Source organism: Antennarius striatus, chromosome 24 (assembly GCF_040054535.1).
Source record: "Antennarius striatus isolate MH-2024 chromosome 24, ASM4005453v1, whole genome shotgun sequence".
In the NCBI taxonomy this organism is placed as follows: Eukaryota; Metazoa; Chordata; class Actinopteri; order Lophiiformes; family Antennariidae; genus Antennarius; species Antennarius striatus.
This window is the reverse complement of record NC_090799.1, coordinates 2,063,001-2,079,548: the sequence shown is the minus strand read 5'-3', so window position 1 is coordinate 2,079,548 and position 16,548 is coordinate 2,063,001. Positions and strand designations below refer to the sequence as shown.

The following is a 16,548-nucleotide window of genomic DNA, read 5'->3' as shown; positions in this document are numbered from 1 at the left end:
TGATCCAGTTTCTTCTCAGCACTGATGGAAATGTTTCAATTTCAAGTTGAAAAATCTTGAAAATATAGAGGAGGATTTTATTTTGTAACACTTTCAAACATGCTACAAATTGATCAATATCTAAAAACGTTGAATATATAGACGGTTTGTGGAGTGTTAATCCCAAAATTGTTAGATTTGAGGATAAAACACAAGGATATCTCCCCATGTCCCAAAAAAATCCCATCACCTTTTCCTATAAATGAAAAAAGCCTCATATCACTTAAATTTTTATGCACTTCTACCTGTATTTTGAAAGTACCAAGTCCAAACTGAATAAATTTCCTTATAAATACTAGAAAATTTGAAGATTTTTATTTTAGAAAGAGGATGACATGTTTCTGAATGCTGCTGTAATTGCCCTGATTTGTCCATAGGGAATACCCATGAAGGGTTTTCTGTGCTTCAGTCTCCTGTCATCACAGGAACTGCTCGTCCCTGACTTCCTGTCTACCTGGAATTCTCTGAGGCCTGACTGTTCTCTCTCTCTCTCTTTGCCTTTGATTGGAGCTGTGAAGCAGGTAGAAGTTGATGAATTATGTAACCGTCTTTATGTAGATTACATAATTGTCGTTTGTCACCAGTTCCAATAAAAAATAACAAAGATGACACTAAAAACAGCTGTCAGGAGCTGTTAATCATTTTAATATTGACGTGATTTTGCTCCTTGGTTGTTGTTTTTTTAACCACCTAATTCTAGTTGGTGATAACCCGGTTCATTGGGAGCAGTTTTAGTTTAATTTCCAAAAAGGAGGCCCCCTGCTGCCAAACAGATTGTTTGTAATTACTCTGAAATCCTCTCAGATTAGAGATGCGAGTATTGAGGTTTGTGTGTGTGTGTGTGTGTGTGTGTGTGTGTGTGTGTGTGTGTGTGTGTGTGTGTGTGTGTGTGTATGTGTGTGTGTTTTTGTTGAGGTGTGTGTGAGGAAGACGAGGAGAAGAAGACAAAGGAGCAGTGTGTGCTCACAGGCCGAGAGGTCTCTGGACACTGAAAGCTACTGTACATTTTATATGGCACACACACACACACACACACACACACACACACACACACACACAGCAACTGATCACACAGGCCACTAAAGGTCAGATCACATGATAGGACATAACCAATCTGATTGGATATGTGAAGATTAATTTTAAAAAATTAAGACGTAGAAAAAAATCCCTCTTCTGACCACGACACCCTCCCTCCTTCTGCGACACACACACACACACACACACACACACACACACACACACACACACACACTCCTTAAGCAGGCTTTTGGTTCTATCCTTAGCCCGACAACCCCTCCTGTCTTCTCCTCCCTCCATCTGCCCCTCCCCGCCCCACGCGCCCGATTACTGACTGCCATTTTACCCTGAGAGCTGAGGAGCCGGGGGCTGTAGAGGCAACCAGTCAGACTCTGTGGACGGGGACAGTTTCACCTCTGACTTATTCATTTCATTTTTGGATAATGTTTCCTGAATATGTAAGTAGTGTACCTACAGCTAAAAATAACAAACAAAACATTTATTTTTGATTAACTTTAGTGGTTTAAAAAATGATCAATAGTCTCCAATTGATTAATCGGTTATAAAAATTATTTATGTGATATTGAATTTATCTGTATGAATTTGCAGTTGACAAAAATATCTCAGTGGTAAAAATCTATGTTATGTTATACTGTAATTTATCGAGAATATTATGGTATGCACATTGTCAGATCAGCATTCAGGCTTCAGAAGGGAAGAGAAGTGAATCTCTGTCCATCACTAAATGTCGAAATTCTGTTTTCTTCATTCTTCATTCAGTCATTCTGTTTATTTTGTCCTCTAGCTGCTTCATCACTTTGCTTATTTGTCTCATTTGGACAAATTCAGGTCTATAAATTGGTCAGGAGGAGCTTCTGGGTGTCATTTTAGCACCGTCACCTTTGAAACACACGAGTTTGGCTGATTTTGTAATCAGGGAGTCAAACGTGCTGTCGGTTCACGTCTGATGGATGAGGTGATATTTTAGGTGTGAAGTTGTTGAGCTGCAGAGGGATTAAACGTCACGTTGTGAACAGCTAAGAGCGGTGACTTGGCCTGCAGGCTGACTTCATGGGACCTTAAAGCCCGCTAAGCCTTTTTTACCTTAAGTCATCCCTGTGAGCAGTTATGTCGTCCTTTTGCTCTGATTCAGGACGTTACCTTGCAGCGCTTTGAGAACACCGTAAATGTCCAATGTTTGAACGCTGTGACGCTCGTATCCCTCAGGTGAGTGTGAGATCCCAGCATGCATTCAGTCCGGGCGGGGTTGTGGGACCCCCGGCTCCCATCTGAACAACATGCGTCACCCCACTCCAACTTACGCTTCACCAACGTGACCAGCGCCACCCCAGCCAAGCGGATCACCTTTTACAAAAGCGGCGACAGCCAGTTCGGGGGCATCAGGATGGCGGTGCACAAACGCAGCTTCAAATGCTTTGACACCCTGCTGGACGACCTTTCCCAAAAGGTCAGTGCAGCGTGACCCGAGATCCAGCTGACTGCATCAAAAAACGTTTTAGTTCATCTTGATTATAGACAGACCGAGTGTGTGTGTGTTTGTGTGTGTGTGTGTGTGTTCACGTCCAGATGCCTCTGCCGTTCGGTGTGCGGACCGTGACCACCCCCCGCGGCACACACACCATCCAACACCTGGAGCAGCTCCAGGATGGCGGCTGCTACCTCTGCTCTGACCGGCGCCAAGCTAAGCCAATCAACATCGAGCTCGCCGGTAAACGTCCGAACGCCTGGTACCATCACGGCCACCGGCCCCATCCGCCAGAGGCCTCGTCCGCCACGCCGCCCGGACATCTGCCGTTCAGGCAGCGGCGGATACTGCTGGTGAAGAACAGCGAGCCGGGGATGAGGAGGAGTGTGATGCTCAGCAGGAGGTCAGCCAGGAGCCTGAGGTCGTTTCTCAACGAAGCGTCCGATGTGATGCAGTTCCACGTCCGCAAATTCTACACTGCAGAGGGACGGAGGGTAAGAGCAGTCCAATGAAAAGTTGGGGCGTCAACTTAGAAAGGGCTTTATAATAAAACTTGTAAAACTGTCTCTGTTTGGGGCTTTGTTTCCAGATTGACAGCTTGCAGAACCTCTTGGCTTGTCCTGGTATCTTGGTTTGTGTTGGACGGGAAGCCTTCAGTCCGATGCTCGTGAACTTAATCAGGAAGAGTTCAGAGGAAAAACTGCCTACTCTAGGCAGCAAGTCCCCCGGTCTCGGCCCCAGAACTCCTGGTAATGGGGCCAGATCACCCACTGCTCCAGGAGTGAGATCCACTCCGCATGGATCTCAGTCCAGAGCCAGCGAAAACAGCGAAGGGCAGGAAAGCAAGAAAAGTGGTAAGAAATTTGGTCTTCTAAAAATGTGCGTTTTTAAATTAAACGATTAAATACTCGAGACACAAATCCTGAAGTAGCTAGACAAACAAATGTAAACTATTTACAGTATTTACGTTTTTCTTTGCTGTCTTCAGTTAACTTTGGCCTGGAAACCAAAAAAAGCATCATCCACCCTCGTTCAGATTCCTCAAACCGCTCCACCCATTTCTCCATGTCATCAGAGAAGTCGTACGGTGTCAGCGCCTACTCCCACGCCAGGCCGACGATTACGAACGAGGACATAGAGAAGCGTGTCTTGGTCAATAAAGATGGCAGCCTGTCGTTAGAGATGAGGGTACGCTTCCGACTACAGAACGATGAAACCCTGCAGTGGTCGACGCAAGTTAAAAAATCCCCATCTCTGACAAATGAATGTTGCCCCCTGAGCCAATCCCAGCCCTATTATCTGCAACAGGGCCAATCCGAAAGCTGCTCTGATTCTGCATCGTTTGATTATTCCAACCAGCGTCCACAAAGCATTTCAGAAGGGGTTCACTGTTCCTGTTGCCACCAGAGACGAGAACGGGAGTACGACTTGTGGGAGAACCCAGCCCACAGCCGCAAACAGTGTCCCGTCCCTCCCCCACATGCATCCGGCAGCCCCCACTCTAAAATCAGAGATACACGATCTTCCAGCTCCTCGTCATCGTGCAATTCCAGGAGGGTGGTGCGCTGTCGGGCACGGCTCTCCAAATGCAGAGGAGGCTCAGGGCCGAACCAGCTGGTCCAGGAGGAGATGTGTGTGATGGAGCAGGTTGAACGAAGAGTTGAGGTGGAGCAGGACGGAGACACCCACGTCGAGGTGCACAGGGTGAGCCGATGTTGCAGTCGCAGTGAAGTCGTCGCCATTGACGACAACCTACGACCTCTGGAGGATGAGCTGATGACGGAGGAACCCGGGGAGCATTCCCTGTCTGCGATCAGCAGCTCCTCTAATGTCTTGCAGTCGCTGAGAGAAGACCCAGATGACGACTTTCCATTCAGCACCTCACAATGCTGTAACTGCAATGAACCCTCCCCATCCCCGACAGCTGAGGGCGAACCGAGGGGCAAAGAAGATAGCGACATCTCAACTGGTTCCGTCCTGGATCGAGCCTCCTGTAGGTCCAACAAAGCCTCAGACGATGAAGACGACGAGATAACGAGGGTTGCCAGTGGCTTGTCCAATCAAATGAGACTTTCAGCGAGTTCTGTCCAGTCAAGGGCATCAAGTGTATGTCTGAACTGTGGAGGTTGTAAATATGAGATAGATTCCGTTTCCAGCAGTAGAGCCTCACAGGCAGACCATTCTCGGCGAGCCTCCCCAAAACCTGCTACACCCCTCTCTACAGCGACAACAGGAAAAGAGGAAGAAAGGGCTTCTCGTGCCGCCTCAACCACAAGCCACAGGTCCAAGAGATCACATAAGTCTGGATGTAATTGTGACACTGGTTTGACAGCAGAAGGGGAGAGAAGTCCCAGTGCCACATCAGCCCAGTCCAGTAAGTCTCATGCGGCCAACAGAGCTGCATCTCCTGACATGGAGAGAAGACAGGAAGCGGCGGGTGAGATCGGTGTAGACAGACCACCGAGCTCATTGTCTGCTAAATCTGGTGCTGCTGAAGAGGACGATACAAACAAAAGAGCTCCCAGTACGCTTTCTGGTAGCTTGGGTATTTCTGTCAAATCTGACAAGGTAGAACGACCCGACAGCGTCTTGTCCGCCAAATCGACTAAATCAAATGTATCAGCAATGTCCAGCATGTCTCACAGGTCCACTTGCAGTCATTTTGATGCAACTCAAGAACCTGTAATAAAAATAACTGGACAGGAAGAAGGAACTCAGGCAGAAGACGGACCGCGGGCTGAATCAGCAAAGTCAAATAAGTCCACCAAGTCTAATAAATCCCATAAGTCCAAAGAAGCTTCAGAAGCTTCAGGTTCTCCTAAATTGGATACTGGAGGAGATCTGGAGAAAAGGGCAGAGAGTCAAACGTCTAACCGATCAGTGAAATCAAACATATCCGTTAAGTCTTGCCAGTCTAGCTGTCATGTAGAAACTCCGATCGTCAGGGAGGTTCAAGAAAACGAAAATGGGCTGCAAGAAGAGGCCAAGTCTCAGAAGTCAAACCTTAGCACGGCGTCTCCAAATCCAAGTGAAGCCGAAGAGCCTTCCACAGAGACAAATGCTGAGGCACAAAGTCCAGAGCGGGCTGTCAGCGCTCTCTCCGTGAAGTCCAAATCATCAGTTAGGTCCACTGTTTCAAACAAGTCACATTCCTCTAAGAACATCCAAACAGAGTCACCATATACAAATATCACCATAAAAACACCAGTAATTATTGATGAGGATGGAAACGAGAGAGTAAGGAGCTCTGCATCAGCTCAGTCGGGGAAATCTCGTGTTTCAGTTGGGTCATCACAAAAGTCCAACAATGACAGAGCAGCCGATGTTGAAACGGACGCAGATGAGACGGAAGTGACGGATTATGACACAAAAAGTAAATGTTCTGAACAATCTCGAGGTCAGTCACTGTCTCCAACGAGGGCACGGTCCCCACGGAAACGCTCTGTCAAAGATCCGGCTCAGTCCACTGGACAACAGTTGATGCCTAGTGGTAGCGATACAAGAGGACCCAGCGCCTTGTCGGTTCACTCGTCAAAGTCTGCTAAATCCGGTCGATCAAAGTGTTGCTGTGGAGCCACGTCAGGAAAAGAAAAGCAGGAGGACAAAGAAGAGAAAAGTAAGGAAGGTAATGACGTGGTGAAAAATGAAGAGGCTTCAGAGCAGGCGTCCAGCGTCCGGTCACTCTCAACCAAAAGTAAGAGGAGAGGATCAGGAGGCACCGAACAAACGCTGAGTCGAAAATCTTCAGGGTCCGTCTCTCTCGGTTTGCCCGAAGACCAAGAAACAGCTGAATCGGACAGCGGAAAGTCAAGTGTTTCTTTTCACGTGAACAATCAGAGAGGGAAAACAGCGTCTTCTGATGTCACCAACTGCTCAGCACCACCAGACGCTCAGGGAAATGTGGAGGAAACAGAATCCGCCATGTCTCAAAAGTCCAACGTTGACATTACTTTGTCTCATAATCTTCCAGCAATTGATATCCCCAAGATTGAAACACCGAATGGGAGTAATGAGAACTGGGAAGGAAGTGGAAGACAAAAAAGCAGAGCAGGCAGTGCATTATCAGCTAGAAGTAGCAGGTCTCACAAGTCGACTTGTAGCTGCAGCATCAAAGCAGCAGCTCTTGCGATTGAGACAGGAAGTACGAAGTCAAACAATGACAGCAACAGGACTTTATCTGCAATGTCCTCAGCCAGTCCTAGCGTTTGCTGTAAATCTCCTGAGAGAGTCAGCGTTAAGAAATCCAATGTAATAAAATTGACGCCCGAAAGTTCAGCAAATGACACTGACACTCAAACTATCACTCGACCAGCCAGTCAGTCCAAAAGGGAAGAAGATGTCCCCGGCAAAAAGGAACTGGGTGTCCAGACCAAGAGTCCGTGTTGCCTCAGGCCAAAGTCGGCAACTTCGGCTCTGTCAGGTTCTCTGAATTCAAACAAAGATCAAAAGACGAAATCCAAAAGCAGCGCCAAAACATCCAAATCTGAAAAAAGGGCGATTAAAGCACCAAGCCCTTGTTTCAAAAACAGCTCCAGACCGCACAGCAAGGCGGAGACATGCAGCGAGAGCACTCTGTCTCATTCCCTGTCTGCCGCTGACCTTCTGAAGGAAACCATGACGACCGAACGTCTACGCACTAAGCAGTCAAAGTCCAGCAAGACTAGCGAAAAGTCCTGGAGCGAGAAGAGACAGAGCGAAAACCAGCCTGATCAGGAGCTGCCGGATCTGACACCTGCCTGTTTACCCAACGCTTCCCCCAATGAGGTCGTCAGCGATTGGCTTCGGAGCATTCCCGCCAACAGCGGCATGCTCGGACTCGGTGACGAGCTGCACGAAGATGAGGAGAAAATGACGGTGGAGAAATCTGAAGGAGAGGCAGCAAAGGAGGAAGAGGAAAGTCCTGAAGATGAGAAAGTAGAGAAAGGAGAGAAAACTGATGCCGAACAGGTGGATGAAAAAGAGGAAGCCGGATGTGATGCAACAGATCCAGCTCCGGTCAATGCAACAGAGACTCCTTCACATCCCAAAGCTCTACTGTTGAACGAGCCTTTGCCCAAGAACTGGGATTCTTCAGCTGCCGTGATGAAAGTTCTCCTGAGCTCTTCCACGGGTCGATGTCGGAGCATGCCCGAGGTAAGTCGATGACTTCATATGAATTAGGCATTGCTTTTTTGTCTCCCAAAAATGAGATGGTTAATATGTATTGTATTGATTAAGCAGTTAGTATAGTCTTGGGGAAAGAAACACGGATCATGCTTAACCGGTACCCTCTGCTATCATTTGCAGGTGTCCCCTGTTTACGGTCGTAGACTGAGTACATCAGCCAGAGGGTTCTTGGACTGTTTGGCCCAACTCCAGCTCATTGAGCCAGTAGTGAGTTCAGGCTTCGACCAACAGAAGAACCGCAGGTTTGAGGACATCATAGCCATCCTTCAGTCTCTTTGGCTGACTGGACCCAGGGAAACGGAGGCCAAGGAGTCCAAGGATATCGGAAAGGAACAGGTGACTCCGCCACGGTCCTCCTCCGGGGTAGATATGAGCAGCGGCTCTGGCGGGTCAGGAAAGGAGAATGGAAATGGAAGTGGAGATGGGAAAGCGCAAAACAAAACAACTGAGGTAGAATCTTTACATGAGGATGAGCACGGAAAGCAAAACGACAATGAAATCAAGGCGGAAGCAGAAGATCTGGCTAAGACTACGAGTTCGGAAAGCCCAAAAGCCACAGAGAATCCCTCATCATCGGACAAGAGCTCCGCTCCTGACAGCTCCAAATCCCCAACGGATAACGAACAAGAGGCCCCAGAGGACACCAGTTCAGGCACACCTTCGACCGTCCTGCAAGCGCCATTGTCAAAAAAGCTACCCCAAGATCCCGATCCAGTGTGGATCCTGCAGCTTTTAAAGAAAGTGGAGAAACAGTTCATGAGCCACTATAGCAACGCCATGGCGGAGTTCAAAGTTCGGTGGGACCTGGACGACAGCCTCATCTTGGACACCATGATCGCAGAGCTCAGGGACGAGGTGAGCCGACGCATCCAGAGCAGCATCGAACGGGAGATGAAGAAGATCCACAGTCGCGTCGGCAAAACCGGAAAGTCGGCCCAGATGCCGAAAAGAGCGAACCTCTCCAGGGACTCCACCATGACGGAGAAGAGGCGTCAGATGTTGAGGGTAACTCCACCACTGGTCTTTTCCCCCCCGTTTTATTAAAAACACAGGTAGAAAGATGAACTTTTGGTTTGTTTTCCAGGTGATGAAGAACCAGTCGGTGAAAACTGCCGACTCCGTCAGCGACGTGGAGATGGCGGGTGACTTTAGCGACCAAAGAAGCGAGGATGAGTACTGCCCCTGTGAGGCTTGCATCCGCAAAAAAATGGCCGCCCGACCCCTTAAGGTGAATCCGCTTGCAGCCGAAGCGCCGGTGATGATGGAGTTTGACCTCCTCAAAATACTACAGCGGAAGAAAAGCCCACCCCCTTCAGTCGTACCCCCACCTGTGGAGGAGAAGAGCGATAAAATGGCCTCAGACGAGGAGGGGAGGAACTTGGAAGTAGTGCAGGAGGAAGAGGAGGAGGAATCTAAAGAGGGTGTCAAAGCTGATGTTGTTTTGGAGGAGACAAGCCCAGAGTTGGATGAGGAAATGGAAAAAGATGGAGGTGAGGGAGGAGGAAAAGAGGAAATCAGTGTGAGTGATGAGGAAGATGAGGGACTATGCCACTGCCATTGTGCTAAAAATGTGGAGGAGCAGAAAGATGTCGGAGAAGGAGAAGGGGAAACGACTGAAGGGGAGGATACCATGGAAACGACTGACGACACAGCTGAGGGTGAGACGGGTGAAAGCGGGGAGGCGGGCCCTGAATCGAATCCCGAGGAGGAAGAAGAACAAGCAACCGAAAACGAGGATGACGATGCTGCCAGGAAAGACTCAAACCACCAAGACCTCACGGAGGAAGATGAGGACACCGAAAAAGAGCGGGAAAGGGAGACTTCGGAGGAGGAAAGAGCCTCGGCACGGGTAGGATGGATCACAACGACTGGAAACTTTAATAATTTACTGATATTGTAACTGATAATGAGCAAAACTACAAAATAAAAGCTCATCTTCTAGTGACGTTTTCTGCAACTGTTCTGGGAGGAACCAGAGAGATTAATTTCCAAGTACAGTCTACATTTAACAATTAAATGATTATAATGTTTAGATAAAGTATGTTAGATCACACGAGGGGTTGGTTCTTCTAGTTACGAGTGCTGATTGCTATTTTTAAATGTGATTCCCTGCAGGCTTTAGGTGTACTGCACCTTAAAGAGGAATCTGACCGACAGCAGCCCCAAACCTAATCCTGTGGGAAAAGATAATCTGGCTATCCAATTAGCCGGACTGAACATATCTGTTTTGTTTAGCAGCGACACGAGGCTTGTCTGTGCAACAGCTTGTCGTACTTTAAATTGTCAGGGATGGAAACACATTAATTTAAAATGATTTCACTTGAAACCAGTTAAACTGTGCAGGTGAATTATGGATTTAAGTAGTAATTCTCAGTTGCATAACTAGAACCTGTTATGTCATTTAATCCTCAGGGTCAGGGGGTGACTGAGGGAGAGGAGGCCGATGGAGAAGACTCCGACGCCATGGATGAAGGCACCAAAGTCACAGGAAGCAAGAAGGAGAGAGATGTGGAGGAGGAAGAGGAGGTTCTGGAAGAAACGGCTGAGATCAAGCCTGAGGAGGGAGAAGTGAATGGGGAAAAAAGTGATGAGTGTGCTCTCCTCCATCAGTTCACCAGGACCTCTGTGGAGTCCCAGCCCGGCTCCTTGGAGGACAATGACACCGATTCGCCTCCGAACCAGGTGCGCTCCGTGGAAGCGTCCAAATTGTCCGCCGGCGGAGGTGCAGGTCAGCGGAGGAGCCGCTCGCCAGCCAGGGTCAAACGGAGCAAACCCAAGGAGTGCGACGAGGAGCTTGATTTTTAACACAAGAAGAAACAAACATCAGAGGAAACAAGACTCTGACAAACCCGTCCTGGGTCCACCGAGATAGGTTAAGAAAAATAGGAACCAAGAGCAAGACTTGAAGCACTTTATCGCCCCTGATCCTGAGTACAAGGAGTCACCGTGACTCTTTGACGTACAATCTGTAAACAACAAATGTATCCTATTGAAAAATATATTTGTGTTAATTGCATGTATGAAGAAATGACCATTTCTGTACCGTAACTACATACATAAAGGTAGTTTGAGTATAACCACAAATTCCCTATGTGGTATATTAAATGTTATCACTTATTATCATGTCTACATGCTTGGACGTCTGCTTTTGAGAGGACACGTCTCCACTTTTACTGAACAACCTGCTCCAACCTGTCAGGAAGGCTTCTGTATGATCTAATAAAGATTTTGTGAAAAGTTTGATATTTGTTCTGTGAAACTAAAGACAGGAGGTGATGGGTTCACTGAATGTTGTATGGAAGGAAAGAACATTGAGACAAAAAAGACGACAGAGAGGATGTTTGAGTTCATGATCTTTATTCTAAAGTTATTGAAGACGCTTCTTTCTGAGCGATTATTTAAGTATTTAAGAAATTTGCTATTTCCACAACGCAGCATCCGAACAGAGAGAAAACATTTTCGTTGGGAAGACTACTTTTGTTTGGTTCTGTTGAGTTTCTCTGTCTTTAAAAGCGCTTTGAAATGTCAGCTGCGCTATACAAATAAAGGTTGTATGAAAAAAAAAAATCGTGACGTTTTTTCATGAGTTTTTTTTTTCATGAGTTCAAAGAAAAAACTTCACAGACCGCTTTGATTCTGATTAGGCTAAATATGAGCGAAGTGGATTCATAACTAAATATTTTCATCGATATAATAGTTAAGAGTGAAAATACTTCAATAACAGCAGGAATGAAAAGATTAACTGTGCGTGAAGGTAAGTAGGGCAAAATGTACAGATTATTAAAAAGGATCCATGCCTGTTTTTATTTATTTTTTTTAAATGCATCGGTTCAATCTAGTTATTAATTTTGTACTAAACGTAATGAATGATAATACCGGAGTCAGGGACGCAAAGTCTATCGGATTTCGAGGAAAATAAGTTCTTTTCTGTGGCATTTTACCTTATCTGTTTAATGTCAGGAAACATATCAGGAATATTCATTCATTCATTCATTCATTTTCTGCTGCTTCATCCGGGTCACATTTTTTTTTTTTTTAAAAGTTATTAACAAAACGTCTAACTAATAAATGACTTCATTCGGATCTCCCGTTCCAAAGTCACAGCGATGTCATTTTTCTTTCCCCCAGACGGGGGCGCCATTCTGCCATCGTCAATTTGACGCTCGGAACGAGTAATTCCCGAGTTTAACCGAGAATTGCCATGGTTTGACTCGCTGATTAAATTCACAGATTTCTAAATGTCTTCTCTCATCTTCTCATCACAGCTGTGGCGGCTGAGATCCGTAGAGGACATCATCTGTACAGCAAAAACAATCACTTCACTGTGCAAAGGCTTCTGGGTGAAGGGCGCTTCGGGAAAGTCCACATGTGTTTGAACATGGAGACCAAGGAGAGGCTGGCCGTCAAGATTCTCAGCCCAGAAAAAGGGAGAAGACAACGTCAGAGAGAGGTGCAGCTTTGGTTATTGGTAATGGAACATTTATCGATCAGAACATTTATTAAGATCCGTCTCCTGTCTGTTTTTTCCCCGCAGTTCAAAATGTTGAAGCTCCTGAAGACCCTGAATCCGGATCAATCAAACATCCTCAGGTTCATTGATCAGTTTGATCACAGAGGTAATACTTGTCAAATATTTGAGCTGCTTGACAAAAGTTTGTTCTGCCTCATAAAAGAGCAAAACTGGAGACCGCTGTCGTTGAATGAGATCAGGCCGATTGCACAGCAGGTGTGTATTTTAATTTGGAATCAATTATCCATTGATTATGTTTTTGTCAGTAATGAAACCCAAGGTGGACCCTGTCTTTGTCCCTGCAGCTGTTTGTGGCGTTGGACTCCCTGAAGGGGCTCGGTGTCATCCACACTGACATCAAACTGGATAACATCATGTTGGTCAACAGCAGGAAGCAGCCCCTCAGAGTGAAACTGATCGATTTTGGAGAGGCCGTGAAACGCTCCGAAGTCCAATCGGGGATGATAATGCAGGCGTGTGGATACAGGTAACCTGAGAAGGTTTGTGGTTTTTATAGAGATCCATGTTGGAACAGTTTTCTAATCTCTGGCTCTCGTTCCTGCACCTCAGGGCCCCAGAGGTGTCCCTCGGTCTGCCCATCAGCGAAGCCATCGACGTGTGGAGTGTGGGATGCGTCCTGACGAACATCTACCTCATACAAGATCTCTTCGCCACCTGCTGCACCTTCCAGATGGTAATCCGGATGACGTCACGCAGCAGCGGAGGCTGGATTAACATCGTAAACTGACGGGAATCTTGTTTGTCGTTTTTCAGATGAAGGACATCGTGTCCGTGGTGGGTCAGCCGGAAGAGGGCCTGCTCTCCGCCGGAGCCTACACCAGATCCTATTTCAAGAAGGTGCAGTTCGCTGCGTCAGCAAAATGGAGGCTAATGGTGGGAAAAACATCACTTATCTGAATTTAGATGATTCCAATTGAAGTGTTTTTAATCGATTCTCGCTGACGTTTTGTCCCGTCAGACTCCGGACCAGTACAGAGCGGCCAACGGCATTGAAGTGATTCCACAGGACAAGCGGACCAAACGGTTCAAATCCCTGGACGGTCTGGTGCATGTAAGCTTTCTATAATGTGTGACGATGAAGATGGAAGACCGGCGTCGTTTCAACGGACATTAATCTGTTTCCTAATCCAGGTTTATCCGGAATACAGCAGCGCCGAGTTTCACGACAGACGGGCTTTCGTCAACCTCCTGAAACGTTTGCTCCACGTGGATGCCACCAAAAGGTTGTGTCCCCGAAAGGCTCTTCAGCACCCCTTCGTCTCCACCGTCCACCTGACCGAGATGCCTAAATTTAAAGCGTAGTAAGTAGACGTGTGTGTGTGTGTGAAACACTTTTCAACGGTTTCAGCGCACGGATTCACTCATCGATGCTCTTGTTTGTTGCAGTCTAACCGCCGCTCGCGCCATGATGGGGGTCTGCTGGACAGACGGCCCGACCCCCCTACTGGAAAACGACGTTGTGGCTGTAGAAGCTCCGGCTCCAGAAGTTCTCGTGACCCCAGAAGCTCCTCCGGCCCCGACCTCCACCAGGAGCTTCAAGGGAAGGATAAAAAGAACCATCTGTCCGTTTGTCAGACGTTAGTTTGGAGTTGCTGGAGCCAATCCCAGCCGAGTGGGGGGTGTGAGGCGGGGGAAAGTCAGGGCGGGACGCCATGGCAACCGCTGAGCCTCATATAGACAAAAAAGCACGCACACACTCACATCTACGGGCCATTGGAAGCCGGCCGATTCGCCTGAAGCGCCGGTTTTTGGAGGTGGGAGGAACTCAGACAAACTCCCCACAGAACGGGACTTGAACCTGCGCCACTCCCTGCGCCGCTCTGTCTGCATTTTGTTCAATGAATATTAAAAATTTGGAGTTGAACATATGCAGTTACAGTTGATGCTTTTTTTTGGGGGGGGGGTATTGACAGAAGTGTTTTTTTCATTTATCCTGCATTTATCCATTGTAGTTTTCCAGTCCTCGTCCTGTCATCAGGGCAGCACGGTGGCGCAGCGGTAACGCTGTGGCCTCACAGCCAGGAGGTCTGGGGTTCAAATCCCACTCAGGGCCTCTCTGTGAGGAGTTTGCATGTTCTCCACGTGTCTGGTGGCTCTAAAAACATGCACATAGTTAAACTGATCATAGGAGGAGGAGGAGAGGACACACCCAGGTTGTCATTGTAGTGGGAATTGTAGTGGGACCTGCTTGAAGAAAGATTTTGGTCATGTTTCCTCCACCTGTTAACCCTATAAATACAAGTTCCGAACCAAATGAGAGCAGCTGAAGGTTTAGCTCAGCTGGATGAGAGGAGGAAGTCACACCTGAGGTTATGGGATCAAACCCCACCCTCTGACTTTACATTTTCTCCAGAGTGTTGTGAATAATAAATATAACATCCGACCAGGTTCTGTGTGTGGACTCTGTTAGCTCAGCCTGTTAAGGTGCTGAGCAGGTGTGCAGACATTGTAGGTTCAAATCCCACTCCTCCATCATTTTTCAGGCCATTTCCTGAATGATGAAGATAAATACATGTGGAGAAAAGGTGTAAACAGTAAAGTCACCTAGTAGGTTTACTGAAAAAAACTATAGTAGTAAGTTACTATAGTAGTAAGTTACTATAGTAGTAAGTTACTATAGTAGTAAGTTACTATAGTAGTAAGTTACTATAGTAGTAAGTTACTATAGTAGTAAGTTACTATAGTAGTAAGTTACTATAGTAGTAAGTTACTATAGTAGTAAGTTACTATAGTAGTAAGTTACTATAGTAGTAAGTTACTATAGTAGTAAGTTACTATAGTAGTAAGTTACTATAGTAGTAAGTTACTATAGTAGTAAGTTACTATAGTAGTAAGTTACTATAGTAGTAAGTTACTATAGTAGTAAGTTACTATAGTAGTAAGTTACTATAGTAGTAAGTTACTATAGTAGTAAGTTACTAACACTCTTACGTAAAAGACTTTTTGTTTCACGTTCATGACAGTAAAATTTCAGTCGTCTTTTGTGTTGGACTCCATAACCACTGCTTTCAAATCCCCCGGGGGGCGGGGGGGGAAACGTCCCCCCCTTATCGATCCAGCCCCAGCAGCGGTAGGGATTGAGTGCTCATTGCTGCTCACCAACCCACCGCACTACCAGTTCCTTCACACTCACACCTTTTCTCCGCGTGTATTTATCTTCATCATTCAGGAAACGGCCTGAAAAATGGAGGAAATGGGGTTTGATCCCATAACCTCAGGTGTGACTTCCTCCTCTCATCCAGCTGAGCTAAACCTTCAGCTGCTTTGATTTGGTTCGGAACTTGTATTTATAGGGTCAACAGGTGGAGGAAACATGACCAAAATCTTTCTTCAAGCAGGTTTACAACCAATTCACACTACAACGACAACCTGGGTGTGTCCTCTCCTCCTCCTTCATATCTATGATTAATTTATCTATGTGCATGTTTTTGGAGCCACCAGACACGTGGAGAACATGCAAACTCCTCACAGAGAGGCCCTGAGTGGGATTTGAACCCCAGACCTCCTGGCTGTGAGGCCACAGCGTTACCGCTGCGCCACCGTGCTGCCCTGATGACCGGACACGGACAATTCCAAGAACAGTTCACGCTTCCAGCCTCCTCGAAAACCCAAGACCTTCTTTTTACTCCCTGCACTATTTGACTGCACTGACTTCTGTTTCATTTCAAAATGTGTTGTTTTTGTTAAAAATACTCTTCAGGGGGACCATGCCAAATGTGGAGGAGGGCCGCATCCGGCCCGCGGCCCTTAGTTTGGGGACCACTGCTGTAAAGGATGAAGTGACTTGTCGAAACTAAAATAATAGGTGTATAAATGTGTTCTTTGATTTATGATCTTGTCCTTGAGATCTCTTGTCCTTTTAGTTTAACTACTACTCAGGTGTTACTGATGGCTCCATAGATCTACAAAAATATCGCAACGCAAACATCAACATTAAGTAATTTTAATTTGAATTGATGTTCAATATAATTTATAGCGTTAATGTGCTCTCGATGCTTTTTAACGACTGTGGTTTTGGGCTGTAGTGACAAACTCTGACCGCCAGGTGGCAGCAAAGTGCCATAAACGTGTGACCCGTGGTTCCTGGTGTCCTCTAAAACCAGGAGGAATCAGCCGACTTCATAGGTCAAAGTTTAATACTCTCTTCTGAAATAACAAATTTGGTCATTATACCTTTAGTTATACATTATTAATAAAGATTAATGACAGTCATCTATTAGAAAACACTGACTGCATTCGTGATTTCTCATAATTACAAGGTGGGGAACAGATACCGATATTCAACACTAATTCTATTACTCTTACATTT

General features: G+C 46.5%; 2 protein-coding genes across 2 annotated transcripts; both read left to right on the top strand.

Moving 5' to 3' along the window:
* Window positions 1-1,403: 1,403 nt before the first annotated feature.
* On the top strand, window positions 1,404-10,948 carry LOC137591402 (retinitis pigmentosa 1-like 1 protein). Its single transcript, XM_068309366.1, has 8 exons — window positions 1,404-1,514; window positions 2,284-2,524; window positions 2,644-3,036; window positions 3,132-3,396; window positions 3,531-7,675; window positions 7,829-8,713; window positions 8,793-9,557; window positions 10,121-10,948. Exons 2-8 carry the CDS (start codon window positions 2,303-2,305, stop codon window positions 10,511-10,513), a joined length of 7,068 nt encoding a protein of 2,355 aa, XP_068165467.1. The 5' UTR covers window positions 1,404-1,514; window positions 2,284-2,302; the 3' UTR covers window positions 10,514-10,948.
* A 489-nt stretch (window positions 10,949-11,437) lies between these two features.
* Window positions 11,438-13,945, top strand: LOC137591674 (homeodomain-interacting protein kinase 1-like). Its single transcript, XM_068309810.1, has 9 exons — window positions 11,438-11,462; window positions 11,974-12,158; window positions 12,243-12,434; window positions 12,524-12,705; window positions 12,789-12,912; window positions 12,993-13,112; window positions 13,198-13,290; window positions 13,371-13,540; window positions 13,626-13,945. The coding sequence occupies exons 1-9, from the start codon at window positions 11,438-11,440 to the stop codon at window positions 13,819-13,821; spliced, it is 1,287 nt and encodes a 428-aa protein (XP_068165911.1). The 3' UTR covers window positions 13,822-13,945.
* The last annotated feature ends 2,603 nt before the right edge of the window (window positions 13,946-16,548 follow it).

What these genes read in the sequence shown, in the direction of transcription:
- LOC137591402 (XM_068309366.1), top strand. Translation starts at nt 2,303, where the DNA reads ATGCATTCAGTCCGGGCGGGGTTGTGGGACCCCCGGCTCCCATCTGAA. An exon ending in TGGACGACCTTTCCCAAAAG is followed by an intron (nt 2,525 to 2,643) that starts GTCAGTGCAGCG and finishes GTTCACGTCCAG; the next exon opens with ATGCCTCTGCCGTTCGGTGT. An exon ending in GCAGGAAAGCAAGAAAAGTG is followed by an intron (nt 3,397 to 3,530) that starts GTAAGAAATTTG and finishes TGCTGTCTTCAG; the next exon opens with TTAACTTTGGCCTGGAAACC.
- LOC137591674 (XM_068309810.1), top strand. Translation starts at nt 11,438, where the DNA reads ATGAAAAGATTAACTGTGCGTGAAG. An exon ending in TCAGGCCGATTGCACAGCAG is followed by an intron (nt 12,435 to 12,523) that starts GTGTGTATTTTA and finishes TTGTCCCTGCAG; the next exon opens with CTGTTTGTGGCGTTGGACTC. An exon ending in CCCTGGACGGTCTGGTGCAT is followed by an intron (nt 13,291 to 13,370) that starts GTAAGCTTTCTA and finishes TTCCTAATCCAG; the next exon opens with GTTTATCCGGAATACAGCAG.